General features: G+C 39.7%; 1 protein-coding gene and 1 pseudogene across 1 annotated transcript in view; both read right to left on the bottom strand.

The window, feature by feature from the left end:
• The window catches only part of AQP9 (aquaporin 9), a 48,218-nt gene extending 26,808 nt beyond the window's left edge, over nt 1-21,410 (bottom strand). The window contains exons 1-2 of the mRNA XM_040492817.1: nt 21,288-21,410; nt 19,749-20,542 (exon numbers count right to left, since the gene is read on the bottom strand). Coding sequence (XP_040348751.1) covers nt 19,749-19,859 — 111 coding nt within the window. The 5' untranslated portion in view covers nt 19,860-20,542; nt 21,288-21,410. The remainder of the gene's footprint in view (nt 1-19,748; nt 20,543-21,287) is intronic.
• LOC121042136 (uncharacterized) lies at nt 5,451-5,537 on the bottom strand (annotated as a pseudogene).
• Nucleotides 21,411-25,668: the final 4,258 nt, after the last annotated feature.

Genomic DNA, 25,668 nt, shown 5'->3' with positions numbered 1-25,668 from the left:
GGCTGTCCTGGAATGCTGAAGGACTTGGAGACCCATGATAGCAGCCATCTGTTATCAATGTACCCAGTGCAAACAACTGCATTGTAAACCATATCAGTCCAAGGGGGCTGAAGGCCTGAGGGTGATGCTCATTTGGGGACTCTTCTTATAGTTCTTGGGCTCCTGTACCAGGGCACGTGGCGTTTCTGGTGATAACAAACATGGTCACTTTGGTCCGGCACTTGTGAATTTTCACCAAAGCTTCTAGTGACTCAGCGAAAAATCCTTTTCAGGCCCATTTCCCTTCTTTCTCGGAGACCAGTGAGATAGGCTGGTGACTAAGTGCAGCTTTTCAGTTTATGCAAAACCTGTTTCACTGATTAACATTTGCTTGCTCTCTTGCTCCTCCTGCATAGGCAACTTCCACTTTTGTCTGTCTTCTTTCCTCTTGGTGTCTCGCAACTTTGTGGTCATCGGGAGAAGGTACACTCACGTGCCCAATGCTGACCAAACCTGCCTGGTACCGGAAGTGAGTGGGCTGAGATAATGGTGGGGCAAGGCCTTTATCTGTACTGATGAACCACACCCACGAGCCACAAAGATGGCACTGGCCAGCATTCTGGGGACTTATTAGCACTCATATCTGTTCTCAACACTAAGATCCAAGAAGTGAAGCCATTCCCCCACTCTCACCTGCCCCTTTAACCAGACCCAAGAAGTAACCCAAGGGGCCATTGTAAAATGCCCCAACATTTCCCAAGCTCGCCTGGCTAGTATTTATTTATTACCATTCTCTTGAAAACTTTTCTAAGAAGGGAATATCCTCCTTTAATTTAGCAATGCCAGTTTGGGACATGTTTGTTACGTCTCACGTGGGAAGCAACCATGTGAGCCAAGAATGTGAGTCATGTATGACTGTTTACATTGTACATTGGTGCAGGTCTTCTTGAAATTTAGGGGAGGAATATATTTTAAATGAAAAATATCCTTCAGTGGAGAATTTGTCATTTAATGTAAATGTTCATAAAACAGAAGTCAGTATTCAAAGAGTATGCCTGTGGCAACATTTCTAATTTAAATGAACTGATTTGTTCACATCAACATAACACACACATATATGTTACAAATACTCTCTTTTGGTCCCCATAATAACTCCAGAGAAGGAAAACTCTGCTGTTTTCTTCTAAAGAAACCCTTGGACAAAGAAATTAAGTAATTTGCCCGAGGCCATACAACTAGTGAAAAGATCTTTTGGAACCTAAAATTAACATTTGTGTCCAAAGGTTGTGTTTCTTCACTTACCCTAAACTGCCCTCAACTGTACCTGAACAAAATAAGTAGTGTGTCCAGATTTGTGCTTTACAAGTCTGTCTTTCAAAAAATGTAATATAGTAAAGTAAGATCCCCAAATCTGCAAGTAGCCCTAATTGTGATCTGGCATTCACTCAGCCATTCCTTCCTCTCGTCATTTATTCCTCCATATATATGTACATTCGGCACATGTGGTGCCTCATGGTAGCAGGGGTGCAAACAAAATTCAGACACAGGTCCTCTAAGAGCTCACAGAGTAGTGGGAGAGGTAAGATAGCTGAGAACCGGTAAGAAAAATATGGATGAAGTGTGGTGCTGTTATTTAATATTCTAAGCTTGTTTTTTTTTTTTTTGATGTTTATTTATGTTTGAGAGAGAGAGAGAGAGAGAGAGAGAGAGACAAAGCGTGAGTGGGGGAAGGGCAGGAGAGGGAGACATAGAATCTGAAGCAGGCTCCAGGCCCTGAGCTGTCAGCACAGAGCCCAATGAAGGGCTCAGACCCACGAATCGCAAGATCATGACCTGAACTGAAGCTGGACTCTCAACCGACTGAGCCACCCAGGCACCCCACTAAGCTTGTTATTAGTAAATGGCTTAAGCATTTATGGCTAGGGAAAGTATACCTGGAAATCTGGTTTTATAGTTTAGTCTTACGACCTAGGTGAGCTATTTTGACATTTCAGTCTCCCCAAATTCTTGAATTATCTGATTAATACCCCAAATTATTGAATCATCATAGTATTTAATAATACTTTTAAATCTGAGATGTATTAATATATGCACATAACAGATTGGCCTAATGAGCAACTTGATTAAAATTATTATGAGATCAAGATTTCTCTTCTGGTACTGCCTGAAATAAAAATGGTTTTCACATGATTGCCTCAATCAATTTTGCCAGGTGTTAGGATGAGAAAAGAAAAGGATGACAATCTTGCACTGAGGAATTTGATTTCCAATAACAGGCCTCTTATAAACAGATGATATTGAATAGAAGGCTGAGGCCCTCACAGTCTCTCCACTTGCCCTTTTCTGGTGAGAATAGTTTGTAGAGTGTGGTTAAGGACACCTTGAGAGCACAGTCACAAACTGGTGGTCCATGACTGAAGACAGTCTATGAGTGGGATTGACTCAGAGATATGCTTGGCCTACATGGTGATTTTTTTTTTTAATTTTAGAAATTGTTGCTAGTATTTAATCTTATTTTTTAATGGTTATTTATTTGTTTTGGGGGGTGAGGGGCAGAGAGAGAGAATCCAAAGCAGGCTCCATGCCCAGCGTGGATCCCAACGCGGGGCTCCATCTCATGAACCATGAGATCATGATATGAGCTGAAATCAAGAGTCTGAGCTTGACCTACTGAGCTACCCAGGCACCCTTGTTGCCAGTATTTAAAAAGAAAAATTACACATAGACCTTTTTTTTTTTTTCAAACTTGAAAGTCTGATAAAAATCTACCCCATTCCTACTTGGCCACAGTGGAGACAGTCTGGGTGGCAGATGCCTCCTGAGACAGGACAGACACTTCCTTCTTAACCCTGCCATGTCCACTTCACCCATATATGTTATCTGCCTCATCTCAATAAGCTTTGGGGCTACTGACTCCCATCTTAAGTCCTGGGAGGAGAAATCCATTTTGGTGTTGGTGACTTCCTGACCCCACAGATATCCTGGTGAGGTCCTGGAGACCTGGAGGTTCCTGGAGAGAGAATCTGTGGCTACCTTCAAATGAAAGACTGACTATGGGCAAGACTTTAAGGTAGCAGTGATAGGGAGACCAAAAGCACAGTCTCCATTATTATTTTGTACAGTTTATTTTGAGAGAGAGAATGCATGAGTTGGGGAAGGACAGAGAAAGAGGGAGAGAGAGAGAGAATCCCACGCAGGCTCCACACTGTCAGCGCAGAGCCTGATGCAGGGCTTGAACTCATTAACTGTGAGATCATGACTTGAGCCGAAATCAAGGGTCAGATGCTAAAGTGACTCAGCCACCCAGGTGCCCCATATAGTCTCCATTCTTGAGAAGGGAGTCACTTTGGGCCTTTGCCAGAGGTTCTCCTCCTCCTATAAACATTTTGTTTTTTGTAACTGGAGAGGAAGGAGAACAAATGCCAATCTGTCAATATATTCTCTGCAAACCTTGGCCCTTCAGCCTGTGCTCTAGGTATATGTTACTATAAGTCGCACATCCTACCTATCATACATCTATTTAGTTTTTGTGACTATATCCACTGGAACATGTCATGATAATAGAAACAACAACAACAGCTAATATTTTATTGAGTGCTTTTTATGAGTTAAGTACTTTCCATACATTAGCCCATTGGTCCTCACATCAACCCTTTGAGTCATGTCCTCTCTCTTACTTCCTCCATTTTACGAACAAGGGAGTGAAGTTTAGAGAGGTTAAGAGAATTTCTCACATTCACACACATGGGGCTCAGGTTTCACTACACATGATTTTGACCACTGGATAGGTGAATGAACAAACATTAATAGCACATGTATCACACTGTCATGTACATTGCTTCCATTATTCTTCCCAACATTTAATCCGCATTTAAAAATTGGAAGGCCAGGGTGCCTGGGTGGTTCAGTTGGGTAAGTGTCCGACTTCAGCTCAGGTCACGATCTCACGGTTTGTGGGTTTGAGCCCCAGGTTGGGCTCTGTGCTGACAGCTCAGAGCCTGGAGCCTGCTTTGGATTCTGTGTCTCAGTCTCTGCCCCTCCCCGGCTCTCAGTCTGTCTCTCTCTCTCAAAAATAAATAAACATTAAAAAAAATGTTTTTTAAATAGAACAAAAAGTGGAAGGCTGGAGAGAGACAAACCAACACAGACTCTTAAGTATAGAGAGCAAACTGATGGTTGGGGTCGGGGTAATGGGTGAAATAGGTGATGGGGATTAAGGAGGGCACTTGTGTTGAGCACTGGGTGTTGTATGGAAGTGTTGAATCACTATATTGTACACCTGAGACTAATATTACACTGTATACTAACTGGAGTTAACATAAAAACTTTTTTTAAAAAAATGGAAGACTGGATAACCTGACAGAATTCATACAGCTAATAAGTGACAGAATTTGAGTCTGGAACCAGGTCTTCTGATTCCTAGCTCTGTGTCCCTCCTGTGCCAACTGCTGCTGTTTTGGTGGGTCTGTTTGTTCCCTTTATTAGGACAGGATGCATATTTATGCACAGCTTTCTAGTCAGTTAGTTTTCAAACTGGAAAATAAAATGTTCTCAGTCATAACAAAAATAGTCACAAAAAAACCCAAGACTGAAACCTGGACCTTCTGGTTAAAAATAAAGTATTTGATGGTATGTGGCCTGAGAAAATATCAGGATAAGATCAATCACCCCTCAAGAACCAGCTGTACTTGAAAAGAAATGATGTTAGGGCAAGCTCGTAAAAACAGAGGAATCTGAAATATGAGAACCAAGTGAATGGGCGAATGGCCAACCTCAGTGCTCTCTAAGTAGAAAAGAGGACCAAGCACAAACTTGCGTCTCAGAGACATAAGGTGATTAAACATCATTCTTTCTCATAGTCTGAAAAGAGCAATGCTCTCCTTTTCTGGCCTATATCAGGTGTTCATGTCCCTCAACTCATCCAAAATAATGCTAGCTTGGACAAGAACTTGATCACAATCCTTGGGTCAGAATTAGGAACTAATTAAACATTTATTTATTAAGGTATGAGTGTTCAATAGGATAAGCATGGGTCTGATGATGCTGTACATAGATGGAGGGTTGCTGTCCCTATGGACAGTTCTCTCCCCCTCCCCCACTTTTTTTGGTAAATGTTTATTTATGTTTGAGAGAGACAGAAAAAGCATGTGAGCAGGGGAGGGACAGACAGACAGACAGAGAATCCAACGCAGGTTCTGCACTAACAGCAGAAAGCTTGATGTGGGGCTTGAACGCACAAACCGTGAGATCATGACCTGGGCCCAAGTCAGATGCTTAACCAATGGGGCCACCCAGGCACCCCAAGGACAGCTCTCTCTTTATTCAAAGTGGCCTAACAATGTTAAGAACACCTTGGGTCACTTTCAGTCTGGAAGATACCTGAAGACAGGAATTCTGGGGCAAATTTGTTTCTTAGATTCATTCCAGACCCAGTATGTTCCACAGACCATCAGTTCCATGAGATGCTCCTCAAAAAAAAAAAAAAAAAAAAAAAAGGGATCTGTGCAGGGGCCATGCTAATCTTCTCTGTGTTATTCTAATTTTTCTCCAAAGAAGACATACAGATGGCTAACAGACACATGAAAACATGCTCAACATCACTCATCATCAGGTAGTGCAAATCAAAACTACAATGAGCTATCACTTCACACATGTCAGAATGTCTAAAATAAAAAACATAAGAAACAACAAGTGTTGGCGAGGATGTGGAAGAAAGGAACCCTTATGCACTATTGGTGGGAATGCAAGCTAGTGCAGCACTGTGGAAAACAGTATGGATGTTCCTCAAAAAATTGAAAATAGAATGACCATATAATACAGTAATCACACAAGTGGGTGTTTACTCAAACTATATGAAAACACTAATTCAAAAAACATATGCACCTTTATGTTTATTGCAACATTATTTACAATAGTCAAATTATGGAAGCACCCCAGTGTCCAATGATACATGAATGGATAAAGAAGATGTGGTATAAATACACACAATGGAGTATTATTCAGCCATAAAAAGGAATGAAATCTTGCCATTTCCAAGGTGATGGATGGATCTAGAGGGTATAATGCTAAGCAAAATCAGTCAGTCAGAGAAAGACAAATACCATATGATCTTACTCATGTGTGGAATTTAAGAAACAAAACAAATGAACAAAGGAAAAATAGAGACAGACCAGGAAACAGATTCTTAACTATAGAAAACTGATGACTACCAGAGTGGAGGTGGGTGTGGGTGATGGGTGAGATAGGTAATGAGGTTAGGAGTACACTTATCCTGATGAGCATTGAGCAATGTGTAGAATTGTTGAATCACTATATTGTATGCCTGAAATCAATATAACACTACATATTTACTATACTGAAATTAAAATTTTAAAAAGGGATTTGTTGGGGTGACTGGGTGGCTCAGTTGATTAAGCATCTGATTGTTGGTTTTGGCTCCAGTCATGATCTCATGGTTTGTGAGATTAAGCTGAGTCAGGTTCTGGGTTCTGTGCTGGTAGAGAGAAGCCTGCTTGGGATTCTCTCTCTTTCCCTCTCTCTCTCGGCCTTTCCTCCCTCTCTCTCTCTCTCAAAATAAATAAACATTAAAAAAATAAAAATAAAAAAGGAATTTGTAGTCAAGTAAGTCCAGGGTCTATATATTCTATTTCCCTCTTAGAGTTTATAGTGAACATTAAAAGCTCTGATAGGTCCTATAGTTGAAGAAACTGATTAACTTGGTTTAACCCAGTGTTTTCCAAACATATTTGGGACAGACAGCATATTTTCTTTCACTTAATTCTTATTTGCATTTCACGGAACTAGTATTCTTCAGAATACATTATGAGCAACTCCCTAAAACACCTTGAAGGGAGAAAATCTGCTGAGTCAGCTCTTTAAGGGGAACAGGGGATTGAAGAAAATGTACATGAATATGTAAAATTTTTTTCAAATACAAAGGGTATACAATAAAATATAAGAAATTTATCTCTTGGTGTGTGTGGGTGGCTCAGTCAGTTAAGCATCTGACTTTGGCTTAGGTCATGATCTCACCTGTATTGGGCTCTCTGCTATCAGCACAGACCTCGCTTCAGATCCTCTGTCCCCCTCTCACTCTGCTCCTCCCTTGTGCACAAGCACTCTCTCTCAAGCAAAAAAAAAAACTTAAAAAATAAAAGAAATTTGTCTCTTTCCCATCCCAGATTTTATATTTTATTCTTTACAGTAACTAATATCACTACTTCCTGGTATATCCTGTAAAAATGTGTGTGTGTGTGTGTGTGTGTGTGTGTGTGTGTGTGTGTGTTTATACAAATAGGAGTATTTTATACATACCATTTTCTGCTGGCTTTTTCAAGTTGTTAGCTTAATGAATCTTTTCATAACAGCATATAAGAATTGGCCTCATTATCTGTAATTCCTATATAGCAGTTCATTGTAAGGATGCACCCCAATTTCTTTAACCACTTATTTGTTGATAGAGGCATGGGTTTTTCAGGAGGTTTCCTCCCTAGAAAATCTAAATTTTGAAATAGAGACTAAGGCATGTGGGCTGATTCTAGGCTGGGAGAGAAATGAAGCCCTCAGATCTTTTTTGGTCTTGGCTGGTCATGCCGGGACTGTGTGTCTTAGCATGATCAGCCAATCTATCATGATGGAGGAGGGGGGCACATTTTGCTGGCATATTTTCTCTTAAAGCATTTTCTTTGCTTGGTGGGTTCAGTGGGCTCAGCAATCCTACCAGGACATGAAATAAGGTGCTCACTACATGTATGGAGTAGACTTCACTGCTGGGCTGTTTTAACATTTTGATCAGGCCTATCAGCTACCTCACTTTTATGAGGCTTCTCTTCTTCCCAGTCCTTCAGTTTATGCTGTATCTTCATCATAAGGCTGATGAGTAAAGAGGAGACAACGTCTGCTCTCATTTCTATGTTCTCCTTTCTTGTCAAGTAATGGAAACATGTTGCAATGGGCTTTGTCACTAAAGAGAAAAATGAACCAAACCCATTCTGGAAAGTAGAAAACAAAAATACTTCCTCTTTGAAAGTCAATGAATGTAGCAAGTTTTCTGAGTCAAAATTCAAACTCAGGGATCAAAAACAGAGTTCTGTTTGGCAGAATTGTTTGGCTTTAGGAATCTGTAGACTTTAGATCAATGACCCAGAACAGACTTTTCTCCCCAGGTCTTTTGGAACTCTGAAATTTTCCAGGCCAGTCTGGCCCTTCATGTTCACTGTTGGTAAGGGGAACTCTATAGGAAAGTCCTCCTTCAGCTGATCCTGACTCAGGCTGTAAGGACTAGAAGAGAATCAGCTTCATTTGGAGAAAGCATGGGATTTCCTAGTTAGTCATTCATGGTCACACATCCCATGTGGGGGAAAGGGAGCAGAGAGACATTCTTTTTTTTTTTTTAATATTTTTAATTTTTATTCATTTATTTTTGAGAGAGAGAGAGTGAGAGTGCGTGGGTAGGCATTCATGGTCGCACATGGGGGGTGGGGAGGATAGAGAGAAAGGGAGACAGAGAATCCCAAGCAGGCTCTGCACTGTCAATGCAGAGCCTAATGTGGGGCTTAAATCCACAAAACTGTGAGATCATGACCTGAGCAGAAACCAAGAGTCAGACACTTAACAGACTGAGCCACCTAGATGTCCTGCAGAGTGCCACTTTTTTGGGGAGAGTGCTCTTCAACAGGGTATGCACATTCATCAGTCTTCCTTTTCTAGTTTTCCACTTTACAACAATCATTTCTTGTTGGTGATATACCCGAGCAACCTCCCAGCAACAAATGTAAGCCTGCTGTGGAAGAACAACCCCACAGTGCAGGCCGTACAGAATTCCCACAGAGAAAAGCAAACCCTCCTGGAAGAGTTTACACTACAAATTTACAAAACACTAAAGGAAGTTTTCTTTTGTGAATGAGAGTGCATAAAATAAACAGGATTATTAGTTCCCCCAAAATTGAGATGAACAGAACAATCATAAAATACCATCAGTACATTAGGCTTTAGTGAGTTAGAGAGAGAAAAGAAATAAACACATGAGAAGAGAAAAGAAAAGCAATTTTTGAAAAGAACCAAATAGAACTTCTAGAAATGAAAACATATTAATGAAACTAAAGACTTAATGAATGTATTAAAAGATTAGATACAACAGAGAGGAATTCATGCATTGGAAAATAGATTTGAGACAACTACATAAAATTCATCATGGAGAGATTAAGAGATACAAATATGAGAGAAGGGTAGAGACATAAATAAAAAAAGTAAGAAGGTCAGGCATATATGCACATTTAATAGGAATTCTATAAGGAGAAAAGAGAGAGACTGGGGAGAGGCAAGGCGATTAAACTAAGAATTTTCTAGAACTGTATAAATTGTGAATCTTTAAATGCTGATTAACAATGAATCCTGAGCGTTATGTGTAAAATAAAATAAGCCCTAGTCATATTGTAGTGAAATTTCAAGGGAAAAAAAAGAGAAAGTCTTTTTGTTGTTGTTGTTGCTTTTATAATTTTTAAAATTTCAGTATAGTTAAAACACAATGTTACATTAGTTTTAAGTGTACAACATCATGATTCAACTTCTCTATATGTTATATTCTGCTCCTTTCCAATGCAGTTACCATCTGTCACCAAACAACACTATTACAATACCATTGACTAGATTCCCTATGCTATGACTTTTATTCCCGGAAGCCTGTATCTCCCACCTTCACCCATTTTGCCCATTCCTCTATTCTTCTCCCCTCTGGTGACCATCATTTTGTTCTCTGTATTTATAGGCCTGATTCTGCTTTTTGTTTATTTATCCATTTGTTATGTTTTTTTAGATGTCACATCTGAGTGAAATCACATGGTATGTGTCTTTCTCAGTCTGACTTAAATACCCTCTATCTAGGCCTGTCCATGTTGTCGCAAACGGCAAGATCTCCTTTTTTTTTTATGGCTGTATAATATTTGTGTGTGTGTGTGTGTGTGTGTGTGTGTGTGTGTGTGTGTGTGTGTGCCACATAAAAAGAGAAACTCTTAATAGAAACTAGGGAAATTCAGATTAAGACAAGAATTAGATGAACACTAGACTTGTCAACAGCAATAAGAGACATTGGAAGGACACCTGCGAATTGCCAAGCAAAACCAGTTGTCAACCTCAAATTCATCAGCCAATCATTGAAACTTGAGAGTGAAATAAAGAAAAACTCAGGCAAACAAAGACAGAGAAAGTTTATTCCTCACACACCCTTTCTGGAAAATTTCCTAAGGAAAGTTTTTTTACTGCACAAAGAAGGAAAATGCACCTAAAAGTAATGCATATATGTATAAGTAATTAGCAAATAAACTGATAAGTGGTAGTAAATTTAAATAAGTAATCATCATTAAAAATACCAATAATAAAAATATCGGAGGTAGAATTTAAATATCAGACAATAATGACACGTAAGATAGAGTGGTTGATTACAATCAGGATTTTTAAAAGTTTTTGTGTTGTTCAGAAGGAAAGAAGTTGATTCACTTTAAACTTTGTTAACTCTAGAATACATTTTTTTAAAGATGAAAGGGTAAATACTTAAAAATAGAAAAAGCACAGGCGAAAGGGGAGAAATAAAGAAACCTGTTCAACTCGATGGAAAAATGTAAGAAAGGTCACTTAAAAAGGGGGGACGGGCACTTGGGTGGTTCAGTCAGTTAAGGGTCAGACTCTTGATTTCTGCTCAGGTCATGATCTCACAGTTCGTTCATGAGATTGAGCCTCTGCTTGGTATTCTCTCTCTCCCTCTCTCTGCCTCTCCCCATTCATGCTGTCTCTCTTCTCTTTCTTTCAAAATAAACTTTAAAAAAAAAAAGATCAAAGCAGAAATTACTGAGTGAAAAAAAACACATTAAAAATTAGAGAGAATCATCACAAGTACAGTAGAGATATTAAAAGCCATATGGAAATACTATGAAAAATTATTTCACAATTATTGCTTTCACTGTATTGATTTTGAAAATATTAGCAATTTTTAAAAACTATGTTTGAAAACACAAATGAAGTACAGTTTCCTAGAAAAAATATAAATTGCTAAAATATAATTAAGAATAGAAAATCTAGGGGCTCCTGGGTGGCGCAGTTGGTTTGGCTGAGTGTCTGACTTCGGCTCAGGTCATGATCTCAAGTTCTATCGGTTCAAGCCCTGCATCAGGCCACATGTTGACGGCTCGGAGCCTGGAGCCTGCTTCATGTCCTGTGTTGCCCTCTCTCTCTGCCTCTCCCAACTTGTGCTCTCTCTCTCAAAATAATAAATAAACATTAAAGAAATTTTTAAAAAAGAATGGAAAATCTAACTTAGACAATTAGACATAAGTTTTAGAGAAATCTTGTACACTTCTCTCTTGCTCGCTCTTTTTTTAGTGCATATGCTAAGTAATCTTCAAGGAGTAGGTAATCCTTACTTTATACAAAGTGTTTCAGAAAATATAAAAAGAGGGAAAGAACTACTTTTCATGGTGCTAATGTAATCTTGGTGATTAAATTAGACAAAGGACAACATAAAAAGAAATTATAGTCCAAATCCTTAATAAAACATTGCAAATGAAATGCCACATGATTAGGTGGAAATTCATCTCAGAAATGTAAGGATCGTTTAATGCTAAAAACATTGTCAGTGTAATTTTCTTCATCAACAGATAAAAGAGTAACCCCTATGCTTATCTCAATAAATATAGAAGAGATACTTTTTTAAAAATTCAATAAACATCCCTAATGAAAGTTTTAGTAAATGAGGGGCAGATAGGAATTCCCTTACTCAAATCAAGAATGCCTACCCAAAGCCTATAGGAACTATCACACTTAATGGTAAAACATGAGAAGTAGATTCTTTAAAGTTGGGAATAAAATAACAATGCTACAATGATAGCTTCTAATAACCTTGTACTAGGAAGGTTTTAACCATGGTAATAAGAAGAAATTAAATATTAAGGTCTAGAAAGAAAGAAAATAAAATTTCTCATATTCTCAGGGGGAAAAAAATGGTTTGCACCAGCACAATCCAATAGAACTTTTCACATTAAGAAGGGCACTTGTTGTGGGAGCACTGGGTGTTATATGTAAGCGATGAATTACTGGGTTCTAATCCTGAAACCAATATTGCACTATAGGTTAACTAATTTGAATTTAAATAAAAACTTGGAAGAAAAAAAAGAAAGTAATTATAACAAAAATATATGGCATTGGTGCTGGTTTGGACAGAGAAATCACTAGAACTAAAAGTTTTGACATACAACCACCTTTACATATGAACTGATATATGATCTATCTAACTGGTATATGATATCATCACAATCAGTAGAAGCAGAACAGACTGGTCAAATACATTACTGAAACAATTGGCTATTTTACCAGATAAAGGGCACCTACTCTGCACCATACACCAGAATAAATTCTAATGATTTAAAGACTTAACTATGAAAAGTAAGACAGTAAGCTATAATAAAACACAAAATATCAAAATCCTATTATAATCAATAAGAAAAAGTTAAAAAATGCAGAGGATATGAGCAGGCAATTTAAAGAATAGGAAAGCTAAAGCTTCAGTAAACCTGAAAACGATGGCGGATTGCACTAGAAATTCATTAAAATTACTAGTGAAATTCTATTTCTTTTTTTTTTAAGTTTATTTATTTATTTTGAGAGAGAGAGAGAGAGAGAGAGAGAGAGAGAGAACGCATGAGGGAAAGGCACAGAGAGAGGGAGAGCGAAAATCCCAAACAGGCTCAGCCCTGTCGCATGTCAGCGCAAAGCCTAACGCGGGGCTCTGTCTCACAAACCGTGAGATCATGACCTGAGCCGAAATCAAAGGTCAGACACTTAACCAACTGAGCCACCCAGGCACCATGGTTTCTTATATGTCAAATGGGCAAAAATCTAAAAGTTGGATAATATCAAGGGTCAGTGAGTACATGGAAAACGGAGACTCCTATGTTGTTGATGGTACTTAAATTTAAAACCACTTTAAGAGCAATTTTACAATATGCATAAGTTGAAGATGCACATGCCTAGGGCCACCAAACCTACGTGTAAGTATGTACTCAGAAGAACTCTGGGACACACATACAGGACACGTACAAAGACGTTCACTGCAGCAGTGTTGGTAATGTGTTGCAAGCCACATAACAGTTCACGAGGGGAATGGATACACAAACCCACCGTACTACAAAAGTAAAATGAATTGCCCATACCTACATGTCCCCAAATAGATAAATCTCAGAAAATTTTCAAATCGTAGAAGGCATACAAACTATGAAGCCATATATGTACATTTTGAAAACATATAAAACATAAATTGTTTCTGGCAACAGCAGTGGAAGTTCAAAAGCATACATGAGAATGGTAATTTCAGCATGGTGAAGAAAAACCAGATTTGATGCTAATCCCAGCTCCACCACATATTTGCCTGTGGGCAAGTTGCTCCATCATACTAAGCCTTCATTTCCTTATCTGTAAAATAAGAAAAATTCCCTTACTTCATGAGATTTTTCCAGAACTATTGATTGTCTGGGTACAGTGCATGTTCAACAAATGTTTACCCCTTTCCTGGTCTTTTGTCCTCATCTCATCACCATGCTGGAAGGCCGAGAACCTTCTGCATCAGCCTTCTCACAGCTGCTAAAGGTACAGGGCAAGGGCCCACATAGAACCCTACATGCTTAGTTCTTCCACACTTTCATATTTAGAACCTGGGACTTTCTTAAAGTGACAGAACACCCAGTACAGAAGTACAGACCCATGAGAGGCTGAGAACTAAACGTAAATCGAAAGTAAATAATAAGAATCAGGTGGAATTGACTGTGGTGGAAAAAGCATTTGACAAAATCCTGTGAGTGTGTGGGTCTCTGTTTCTTCATCTGAAGGACACAGAGGCATGGCATTTGGGGCCAGAATCAGCCAGGCACTGCTGACAGCAGAGGCTTCTGCCCAATCATATGTTGGCAGACTGACAGCTCTAGCTCAGTGGGACCCTCATCATTGGCAGCCAGGCTTGGAGGGGGACAGGTCTTTGCAAAGTCATAAGCCAGACCAAGCAGAGAGGAAACAGAGAAAGGGCAGGTGACTGTTGAGCAAGAAAGTGTGAGAGAAGAGGTATGGTGTCCCTTTATTCTCCCTTGCCTTTGGTCCCTTGCTCTGAGCCACGAGGTGTCCTCAAGGAGAATCCAGAAAATAGAAGCTCTAGGGGAAACACAGTGCAATGCATGGTCAATGTGTTCATTAAGGACATGAAGATATGACTGAATCACCTCAGAACCCTAGTGTTACAAGAGCTTTGAGTGTGTTTGTAGATACTGAAGTGGTCCATAAAGTCTATGCTAATAGAGCTTCTGTGAAATTTCTCTGCCAGAATCATATCTGCTCTATATAATCATCTTTTGGTACCTTTACCATCTAAAGTATTTTAGGCTATAAAATTAGTAAAGTTCTCTTGAGCTTTCCCATGAAAGGAGTTAATTTTCATCAAACAATGGTACATTAGTAATAACTAAAGCCAAGATATCAAGCCCAGCTCTCACATTCATAGGCTGGATGACCTTGGGTGAACCTCTTAATTATGTTATACCTATTTCTCCCACCTGGCAAAATGGAGTTGATATCTTTCTCTGTATCTCTTTCTTTCTCCCTCTCCCTCTCTCTTTCTCTCCCTTCCCCCCAGGAAAGATATAAATATAACAATAAACAAGAATCTATATGAGATGTGCAACAACATGGATGTATCTAGAGAGTATAATGCTAAGTAAACAAACACCACATGATTTCACTCATATGTGGACTTTAATAAACAAAACAAGCAAAGACAAAAAGAGACAAACTCTCTAGAGCACAAACTGGTAACCAGAGGGAAGGTAGGTGGGGGCTGGATGAAATAGGTAAAGGGGATTAAAAGTACACTTATCATGATGAACACTGAGTAATATATAGAATAGTTGAATTTCTATATTGTACACCTGAAATATAACACTGTATATTAACCAAAATGAAATTGAAAATAATCTACCTGAGAAGGCACTCTATGCCTCTTGGAGGGAAAACGCAGTGGAAACCAAGAGAAGTTTATGCTTAAGGCAGTGTGGGCTCCACACTGACTCAAAGGACATATGATTGCATCAATCTGTGTGTCAGCTTCCCCATCAATAGGAAGGTCCAGCAACATCTATCTCATCCGGTTCTCAGAGCTGTCCTACTAGTACCTGGAAATTCTAAATATGTAGCAGTCCCAAATGTCCTGAATTATGCCCTGCAAAGCACTTATTTTAAGAACTGGTTTGTCTTAAGAATTTTCCTATTTTACTCTAAATGCTAATCATATATTCTTTTGTTTCAAAAGCTCTCCAGTATGAAATAGACCCACTCTAAGATCTGAGCACACTTTGTAATAATAATTTTAAAGACCTAGAATTTCTATAGTTAGCATATCTGGTATCTCTCCAAGAACAGAATGGCAAACTCAGTGACTTTGGCAAAGTGGGAAGTTTGGTCATGAAGTCACGGAGGAAGGCAGAAGCAGACATGGAAATCACTGTGGGGTTTGACATTTGTCATGTGCCATCCATCTCACTTCCTCCCTCCCTCCTGCACTGCCCACTCCCTTATGCCCTCCACATCCTGTGTCCCAGGTCTCTGCTCATTCTATTTCACCTTCAGGGCACAGATCGAGGCTATTACTTTTAGCAGAAGTATTTACATTTTTTCAATCTTAGAGATGCAGAAAGGTAGATCTCTAATGTGCAAGCTTGACAGAGTGAGACAAGAATTTAGAGTCTTTCCCAATACACAAGGAGATGATCACCCACTCATAAATTCTGCCCTGGAAGGATGCCCTTCCACCACAAGAGGAAATATAGCTGCTTGCCAGGCTGTTCACCTCAGCATCTTCAATAGGATGAACTCTGTATCAAAGAATCCGGAAACATTTGAAGACAGGAAATGGTGCATGGAGTGGTGAGGAATAAACATAGCTGCTACAAGAAATGACTAGAGATTCTGGGAATTTCAGCCACCAAAAGACATTTTAATTGAACACACATTTATGGGGACCCATTTACGTATGTGCAGAGTTCTGTGGCAGATGTTGGGGGAAGGAGCCTGCAAGATGTCCAGAAGGAGACAAAGAAGCCGTTTTCAAGTACTACAAAGACTCTGAAGTAGAAGAGGGGAAGGGGCGAGCATGGGGAAAGGGAGCCAGCATTTTATGAGCGGTTCCTATCTCAGGAGCTTTACATGTAGTGGGTATTTAATGTGCAGTTTGAAATCCCCAAGCCCTGAGCCATGTGCAGAAGGCTAAGGATTCCCCTGCTCGCTCCCTTCCCCTTGTTGAGCAGTGACCCCTGTTGAGCAGTGTTTTCTGCTTCAGAAAGCTTTGGGGGTACAACTCATGGTCTGGCCTCATCAGGTGCCCACCAGTTAAACTCACGTGACTGCAAGCAAATGAGAGAGCTAACTCATGGCTCCAGTCTATGGAGACGTTCAAGTGGAGGGAGTCTGATTTACTATCTATCAAGGACATTGTGGAAGGAACTCCAGCAATGGGTGGGAAGTGTAGGCTCTAGAATTAGAAAGAATGCCAGTTCAGTGCTTTCCTGGTTTGGGCCAGTGACTTCATCTCTTTGAGTCCTCATTTCTTCAATTGTTTATGAGTAATAATAAAGCCTTCCCAATGCAGCTATTGTAGGATTAAACAAATGTATGTAAAGAAGCTAACATATGGTAGGTACTTAGTACATACTCCCTCCCTACGTTTGCAGCTCAAGGCTTTGAAACCCTTCTATGTATTAGGGAAGATCCACTGTGACCCCTCTCCCTGGCACTAGCAAAGGTGAAAAGGTATACCTATCCCATGTCTATAAGCCCAAATTAGAGCTAATTCTTTGATTATAACCTAGTTATTGCTGTTTTTAGTTATAGTTTACAAAGAATTTTTCATGAACCTTAATGCTACCAGTGGGCCTTATTAGTCATTTGCACCATGGTATAAATGAGTTTAAGATATTTCTTCTAAGGGCAGGTTTTTGAGTGGAAGGAGGAAAATGGCACCAGACTCTCAGGGTCTGGGGGAAAAGCCAAATTTGAAGGACTGATGAGTCCTGCATATCCTCTGCCATCTTTTTTTTTTTTTATGTTCCCTTTTGCCCATACCTTGTCAACAATCAAAGCTTTCTACTATACAAAGCAACATATTATGCACATTTTCTAATAAAGCAGAAATAATTATTTTGGCTAAGAGTTGAGCAAAGCCACATAATTGGTTAGTAAAAATATTGTGTTGTGCGAAAACTTCTGGCATATATACCCCCAAGCCTTAATAAAAATATTATAATCACAATTATGGATTCCATAAGAGTTTGCTTTAAAAAATAAATGTACAGTGGAGATGGAAATGAATCATTTAGGAAATTATTGGCTTTGGCCAGAAGACACAAAGTTTTATTTTTCAATATACAGTATGAAGATATGTGTTTAGCTCCCACTGTGAATGGTAGGGGAAGACATGCTACTAATTGTATGAGTAAATGGCTGACGGTAACTTTCACTTACTCAACTCGGAGGGAATGAGATTAAGAAACAGCTTCTTGTTAAGAAAGGAGGGTTTAAATTAAAAAAAAAAAAAGGAGGGTTTTTAACATTTTCAGTTGCAAAATGGTTGTTTAGTTCACTTCCTCCTCCGTGTTTTCTGCAGACGACTACAGAGTGTAACTGAATTTGCTTTACTTCTCAGTACCACAGGTCACCATAGAGCTGCATCGAGTCTGTAGTGATAATCCACTCTCTTCTTTGGGACCAAATTTCAAGTAACATGAACAGTTTTGGTCTCACTGAGGGTGATTTTCCAGTAAGCACAGAGTAAGATCAGAAGAATCATGGGCTTGGGGCACCTGAGTGGCTTAGTCCCTTAAAGTGTCTGACTTCGGATCAGGTCATGTTCTCACAGCTTGTGAGTTTGAGCCCCGCATCGGGCTCTGTGCTGACAGCTCAGAGCCTGGAGCTACTTTAGATTCTGTGTCTCCCTCTCTCTCTGCCCCACCCCTGCTCACACTCTGTCTCTCTCTCCTTCAAAAATAAACATTAAAAAAAAAATTTTTTTTTAAAGAAGAATCATGGGCTTTTATTTTCTCTCTTTTTCTCCAACCACCCGCCCTCCCATCCACATTCTTAACACGAGTGAGGACAGTCAAGAAAGAGTGCAAATAGCTGTCCATTTGCCTCAAGAATACTTGAGTGAATTCAGTAAAAAGAGGTTCTCAGAGACCAGAACACTTATGACTTTCTCTCAATTTACACTAGTTCAATTTTTTGAGTTCACACTTGTTTCTTGATTTTGGCTTATACTCCTAAATTATGTATTTATACAAAGCAAAGAACTTTATTCTGAGATATAGCTGACTTGTAAACATTATATTAGCTTCAGGGGTACAATATAATAATTCAATATTTATATATATTATGAAATTATAACCACAACAAGTCTGGTTAACACTTACCACAACATAGTTATAAATTTTTTTCTCCTGATAACAAACTTTATGCTCTTAGCAACTTTCAAGTATGCAATACAGTATTATTAACTGTAGTCACCATGCTGTATATCAGCAAGAACTTGTAAGTTTATGGACAAATCTCTATAACTTTAAGAAAAATGAAATTATTAATATTGAAGTAGGGAATCTTTGAGTGGAGTTTTAAAAAAAATTTTTTTTAACATTTATTTATTTTTGAGAAAGAGAGAGAGCATTAGCAGGGCAGAGAGAGAGGGAGACACCAAATACAAAGCAGGCTCCAGGCTCTGAGATATCAGCACAGAGTCCAACACGGGGCTCGAACTCACGAGCCATGAAATCATGACCTGAGCCGAAGTCAGATGCTTAAACAACCGAGCCACCCAAGAGCCCCTTGAGAGGATTTTTTTAAAGCAAGTTAAAGTCAGTGGTTGTTGCGTATGAGAATAATTGAAAATTTAATTTTCTGGCTCCAGCTGAAAATTCAGGATCCAAAGAATGCTATAGCATGCAATAGGGTGGAAGCTTAGAGCCCGTGCCACTTACATAAACTATCCAGTCTTTCCTTAATAGCTGTGCAGTTCTCTGGACAAAATCCTTGAGTGGTTCTTAGAATCAATCCTTCTGTTTATACACACACACACACACACACACACACACACACACACACACACACGTTTCTTATAACTGTTGTATTGAAGATCTTTAGATATCAGTTTCGGGTAAAAAGAGGGGAAAAATGAGGTAAAACCAAAGATGGATGATTGTAGAATGCATATTTCTATCTAGTGTAATTTCTAACTTGTTAAAAGTCAAATGATATGACAACACAATCTTTGCCGAGCACTTGTAATACTGAGCTGTTTCTTGCCACTCATATTTATTGACTGCCAGTTCTTACTTCAAGTGACTGAGTCACCTCAATATTTGTGGGAAATAAACAAGGTAGAAATCAATTAATCAATGAGACAAATTACTAATGACTGATTTTAATCAAAGCCAGCTCAGAATCTCAGTAAATTGCTGAAGTGAAGAAAGTAGTTCACTCCCCCTCTCCTGTCCCCATCAACTCTTGTGAATAAATGAAATGTGTAAATGGAAACCCAACCTTGTGGCCAGTACAGAGCCAAACAGCCCGGAAGGAATGTGCTATTTCCTGGAAGAGATGAATCTAGCGACAAACTTAAAGAAAAGAAAACAAAACTATTCATTACCAGCTGGGTAGAAAGGAAGGCATAATTGGGTCAGGATTCAGGAAACACTTACGATCATTATAAAGGTGCCCAAGAACTCAGAGATTGTTTCTTTAGCTAAGGTGCTCTTCAAGACCAGTCTTCGCTTGAAGCTCTTCCCCTTTCGCCCTTTCCCAGGCTGCATCTTGGGTCTTCTCCAAGGACCACTCTCCACCAATACCTGCTTCTTCTGGTCCCTACTTCACTCGCACATGAAAATGGAAGTTTTGACAACTGCTCACCGATTCCTGGAGATGTCTGGTGAGCTTCTCTGACTGTACAAACACTGTCCCAATTAGAACCCGTGACTTAATCCTCTTCTGGTGAAATTGTCATCTCCTGTTCACAGTTGTTTATTTGAATTAGCAGGTTAGAACCTGAAATCCCCCAAATGATCCTCTTTGTGCCTGATAGATTAATCATTACCTTTATTCTCAAGGTATTTTTTTCTCTGTTGGTTTTTGTTTTGTTTTATTTTGTTTTTTTCTTCAAGAGATGAGAAAAGAGATGTTGTGCTGGTTGTGTTGCCAAACCACAGCGATGGGCTCCCGTCCAGAAGATTTGCATGTTACACAATTGCAGTCTTCTGTTTTTTTTTTCTCCTGTTCAGAAGTGGGTGGTTGGGGTGTAGTTTGGGATTGTCAAATCAGGTACAGATACATCCAGTGTAAACATTCTCTTCTGAAGGAACTTTTCATGCACGTTGGAGAATATGAAGCAAATACAGATCTATTGTTCTGCAAGATTAATCCCTCTTGTTTTCTTCCAATGTAATTCCAGTGATTTAATGACACCTTCCTCAGGGTGGTAAGAACAGCTGCATCCATTCTAGAGATGGAGAAACAAACCTACAAAGAGACCATTGCAAGTTTTTAGGACAGGATGGATCTCCTCCTTGGTTACTGTGGCTGGGTTTCGTCTACTGAGGATAGACTGGGATCCAAGAATTAAAATGATGGAGAAAGCAACTTGTTGACTTTCTTCTGAAGGAGGATTCTGGTTTGAAAATCTAGTTACTCCCTTTTGTTTACCATGAAATATTTAAGCAAAATTCATAGAAAATAAACAATAGCAGCTTGAAACTGTTGGAGATCACTGAGCCAGAAAGAGATCAGTCTGAGTATATGCCACGCCAGTTAAACAAGAAAGGAGTTAAATACATCTAAATAATCCTTCTACGTTATGCCATTTAAGTTTGATGAATTATCATCCTTGTAGGCAACAAATTGTTTAGGACTAGCTTCCTGTCATGTCAAATATTTAAGCCTTGTTTTTTAAAGCTAGTTTGTCTGAAGAGATAGAATGCATCAGTTGTTTTTGAATATCAAGGCAGTGCCATGGAATTAGTACCCACGCTTTGTGCTGCCTCCCAACCCTCCCACAGAGAAGCCAGCTCTGTTTCAGGTCTTTCCCTACCTTTGCAGGAGGCCTACAGTCATTTCCAACTGAGGAGGCAGGCAGGAAGGGAGGGAGGTGAGATCTGGTGAAAACAGCTATTGAGAGTCAAAGGACAGAAGGAGATACCTAATCTGTAGGTGAGGTAGAGTTTAGACCTAAAGAAATTATAACTTACCTGAGGGCACATCATTGCAGAGCCAGGACAGGAATGTAGCATTTTGGCTTTAATTCTTGGTTAAGTTATCATGGATACCATTGTCCAGAAGGATTACTTGTGACCACACTATTCCAAAGTCCCAGTAGATGAACCAGAGAAACAGGACTTTATTGCTGTGACTACAACTAATATCATACAAGGGTGTTCTTTGGTCTGTTTATTCACTCATCTAAGAAATATTTATAGCATACTCATTATGTGCCAAGCACTGCATTTAGCAAAGCACACATAGTTCTTGTCCTTTACAGAGCTTAGAGTCTGAGGAAGACAGGCATAGTGAAACAATCATACACACAGAAATATGAAATCATAATTGAGATGTATGCTATAAAGATATAAGACATACTTCTATGAGCGAATAAAAGAGGGGGATTTCACTTCAATGGAGGTATCTCTGATGGCTTCTCTAAGGAAATCATGTCCGAGCTGAGATCAGAAGGAAGTGTAGGGCTTCACTACCTGAAGTGGGGGAAGTGCATGTTCAATGGCCTTGGGCAGTGGGGGTGGGAACAGTATGATGTTCTGGCCAACCTACTAGCTGGCTCCCAGGGACAATGAAGGAACACGGTGCAAAAAGACCCTGAAGCCCTAGGTGGGAGTCAGACCATACATCCTGAGCCCTATAAATCATATTCAGGGCAAAGCAATGATAAGCCATGAAGGTGGTTTAAGTGAGAACACAACACCGCCAATTTGAGTTTAAAAAAAAATCAACGTGGGGGCTCCTGGGTGGCTCATTTGGTTGAGCGTCTGACTTCAGCTCAGGTCATGATCTCACAGTTTGTGAGTTTGAGTGTCAGGCTCTGTGTTGACAGCTCAGAGTCTGGAACCTGCTTTGGATTCTGTGTCTCCCTCTCTCTCTGCCCCTCCTCTGCTCATGCATGCATGCATGCTCTCTCTCTCTCAAGAATAAACATTTAAAAAAAAATCTACCAGGTTATGTGGTGGAAAGGGGATTTGAGGGTCCTGAAGTGGTCATATGTAGACCCACTGGGGGATATTACAGAATTTCAGCACTGGGTGTGGCTTTGATAGGGAGAGACATGGAAGGATTCAAGAGTTCTTTGTATATTAAAATTGGAAGAACTTCGTGATTTGGATATGGAAGGTGAGGAGAGGGATGCAGCAAAGTTGATCATTGGGTCCCTGGCTTGCTGGAGAAAGAGGTGCTAAGTAATGGGAGAGGAAACACTAGAAAAAGACGAGGATTGCCATGGAAGATCATGACTTCTGCTTGTGCCAATTAAGCCTTAGGGGCTCTCTAGTGCTTTGGAGAGAAGATGGTAAGTGGGAAATAATTTGGTTCAGAGGAAAGGTCTGTGTGTTCATAGATGTGATCATTGAAGCCAAGAATAAGGTGAGGTTGCCTAGGGGGAGAATTTGAAGAAAGCAGAGGCTGAGTTTGTGGTGCTGAACACTTCATGCTCAGGGAGAGGAGAATGGAATCTTTGTTATGTCTTTTATTCTCCTTTCAGAAAAGTCACACTTTCACTTTCATCACCAAGAACTACTAACTTCACAGTGAACGTAACTCACATTCCTGTTTGCACCCTCACACCAAAGTTCCTATTAGAAATATGCGGCTGCTGGGGCGCCTGGGTGGCGCAGTCGGTTAAGCATCCGACTTCAGCCAGGTCACGATCTCGCGGTCCGTGAGTTCGAGCCCCGCGTCGGGCTCTGGGCTGGTGGCTCGGAGCCTGGAGCCTGTTTCCGATTCTGTGTCTCCCTCTCTCTCTGCCCCTCGCCCGTTCATGCTCTGTCTCTCTCTGTCCCCAAAATAAATAAAAACGTTGAAAAAAAAATAAAAAAAAAAAAAAGAAAAAGAAATATGCGGCTGCTTAGTTTTCATTCATTCATTCACTCACTCATTTGGTTTTACTGAGTATACCATGTGTCAGGCACAGGGGATTCAAAAATTAGGAACACAGATCTCTAGTATAGTCTAAGTGACAAAGACTTCCAAGTGAGTACAGCATATATTAAAATAGGAGCATATGCAAAGCATTGAACTAAAATTACAGCTATCACCACGTGGACATCTGAGAGGTCACTATCCATTGCCAACATATTGACTCCTCCTTCTGCCAAGACTTCTAGAATCATAATCCCTGAGATGCATTGCCATGCTGACTCTCCAGGGCTAGCCTCCCCAGCTCTTTTAGATCCTCCTGACTCTGTCACTCCCTGACCCCAACGTTCTCTTCTTCCCTATCTGGTTGTACCCTGAGTAACCATTTTGGTTCCACTGATGGGATTCAACAAGTCTGGTGTTCATAAGGAAAATTATCTCACACTCTCACCTCATTTCCCCAACCTCTTCTACTTGGCCAACTTTATCTCCACTTTAGTTGAGAAGCCCTTTGATGGCTATTGTTGGGATGTGTTACCATCTTCCCTTTCAGAACCTTTCACACCAAGACATACCTCGCTGACTAAAACTTCGAGTTCTCACATTTCCCCACTGTCTTTCACAAATGTGTGGAACATCCTCTTGGACTCAGTCCCTCAGCTCCTTCTTCTCCACCCATCCTTAACCTCATGATCATCCAGGTTAACAATGCACTTACCAGTATCTCAGGCTCCACTGGCACATTGACTTTCTTCCACATCCACATTACCAAAGCCCAACTCTGAGTATAACCTAGCCACCTGTTTTTCTCAAGTACTCCCTTCCCAGGCTACTGAATGAAGCTGGAGATCATCATATTAATGTATTGGTTGACCCTATTTAAGATCATTGTCATCTGTCATCAGCGGTGGGTACATAATCTTAGTTGCCCTTTTATTTCAAAGGTTCCAGATTTTAGTGTGCATTAGGATCACCCACCTTCAGAGAGTATGCTTTGGTAGATCTGGGATGGAGTTCAGGAATCTCATAACATATAGCTGATGACTCAGACACCTTGCCTCATTTCAGGCAGCAGCAGTACACTTTCTACGCCCCTCCAGATAGCTGTCCCAAACATCCTGCTCAGCTGATAAACTTTTCTCCCAATCCATTGAGGGGGAAAAATGGGCTTAATAGCTATCATACCTTTTGTGCCTCCCCTCCTCAAAAAATCGTCCTGCTTTTATGTGTGTTGTCCTCTTTTCCTTTCCTTCTTTCTACCGTTAGCCTGAGGTTGCTATGCTATTCTAGCCCCTCTAGGATGGCAGTTGACTAATAATCTCCTCACACTCCCTATCTCTTTTCCCCAGTAGTTTCTTTCCCAGGGCCTACAAACAACTTTTGGTCTTACCTATTCTGAAAAGCATCCCTTCCCAGTTGTTCTGTCTCAAATTCTGTTTTTAGTTAGTTGGAGCCACTACAGAAAGACTGAAATTAGGGTGCTGGTATGGTCGGGTTTGGGTGAGGACACATGTTCAGGTTTGTAGACAACCACCTTCTTGTATCCACGCATGGCAGAGAGACCTCCTACCTCTCTATCCCTTTTTTAGGGCACCAATCCCATGATAGGAACTCCACTCCCAGGACTTCATTCAAAATCAATTTCCTCCTGAAGGCCCCACCTCTGAATACTACCACATTGAGGATTAGGGCTTTAACATATGAATTTGTGGGGTGGGGGCAGGGGAGACATAAACAAGCAGTTCACAGCAACCATTTCATTGGTTTTCTCCACATTCTTTCTTTTCTACCTGGGGGAAGAAATAACCAGTTCCCCTCAAGCATAAAATCATGTTACATTGAAAAAATAAAACTAATTCAGAAGTACTTAAATTAAAACATACAAATGTCTCATAATCCCAGCCCTCAGAGATTACCCCTATGGTTATATTCAACCGCAGGTTAAACTGTATCTCTCCAGAATTTTTTTTTCAGTAGATATATATAAATTTTTTTCCCCTAATACTAGGTTTGTAGGGCTTTTTTCCACTTACAATATTTTGCTCATCTTTCTATGCCAGTGTATAACTCATCTTTTTAATGACTACATAATATTACATTGTATAAATATGCCATAACGTAACAAGCTCCTTTTGATAGACAGATGTTTCCAATTTTCCCCCATTAAATGAACATACTTATGTAAATACTTATGTACCTCTTAGTACAACTTCCTTGAAGTTAAATTATTTACTAATCAAAGAATATGCATATATCAAGTGTTTTAAAAGTACCGATTGCTCCCATTCTTTTCAATATTGGTCAATATAAATCCTTTCAATCTTTTCCCAATAGTTAAGACATGGTACTGTACTAATATGCACTTATTTGGTTAATGGTGAGGTCAAGCATCTTTCACGTGTTAGCTATTTGTACTTAATCTTTTATAAATTTTATATTTTTGTCCTCTACCCAATTTTCTTTTTTTAATATAATTTATTGTCACATTGG

The sequence above is a fragment of the Herpailurus yagouaroundi genome, unplaced genomic scaffold (genome assembly GCF_014898765.1).
Source record: "Herpailurus yagouaroundi ecotype Mexico unplaced genomic scaffold, PumYag 184, whole genome shotgun sequence".
NCBI lineage: Eukaryota > Metazoa > Chordata > Mammalia > Carnivora > Felidae > Herpailurus > Herpailurus yagouaroundi.
The sequence above is the reverse complement of the archived record's forward strand: the minus strand, read 5'-3'. Positions and strand labels throughout refer to the sequence as shown.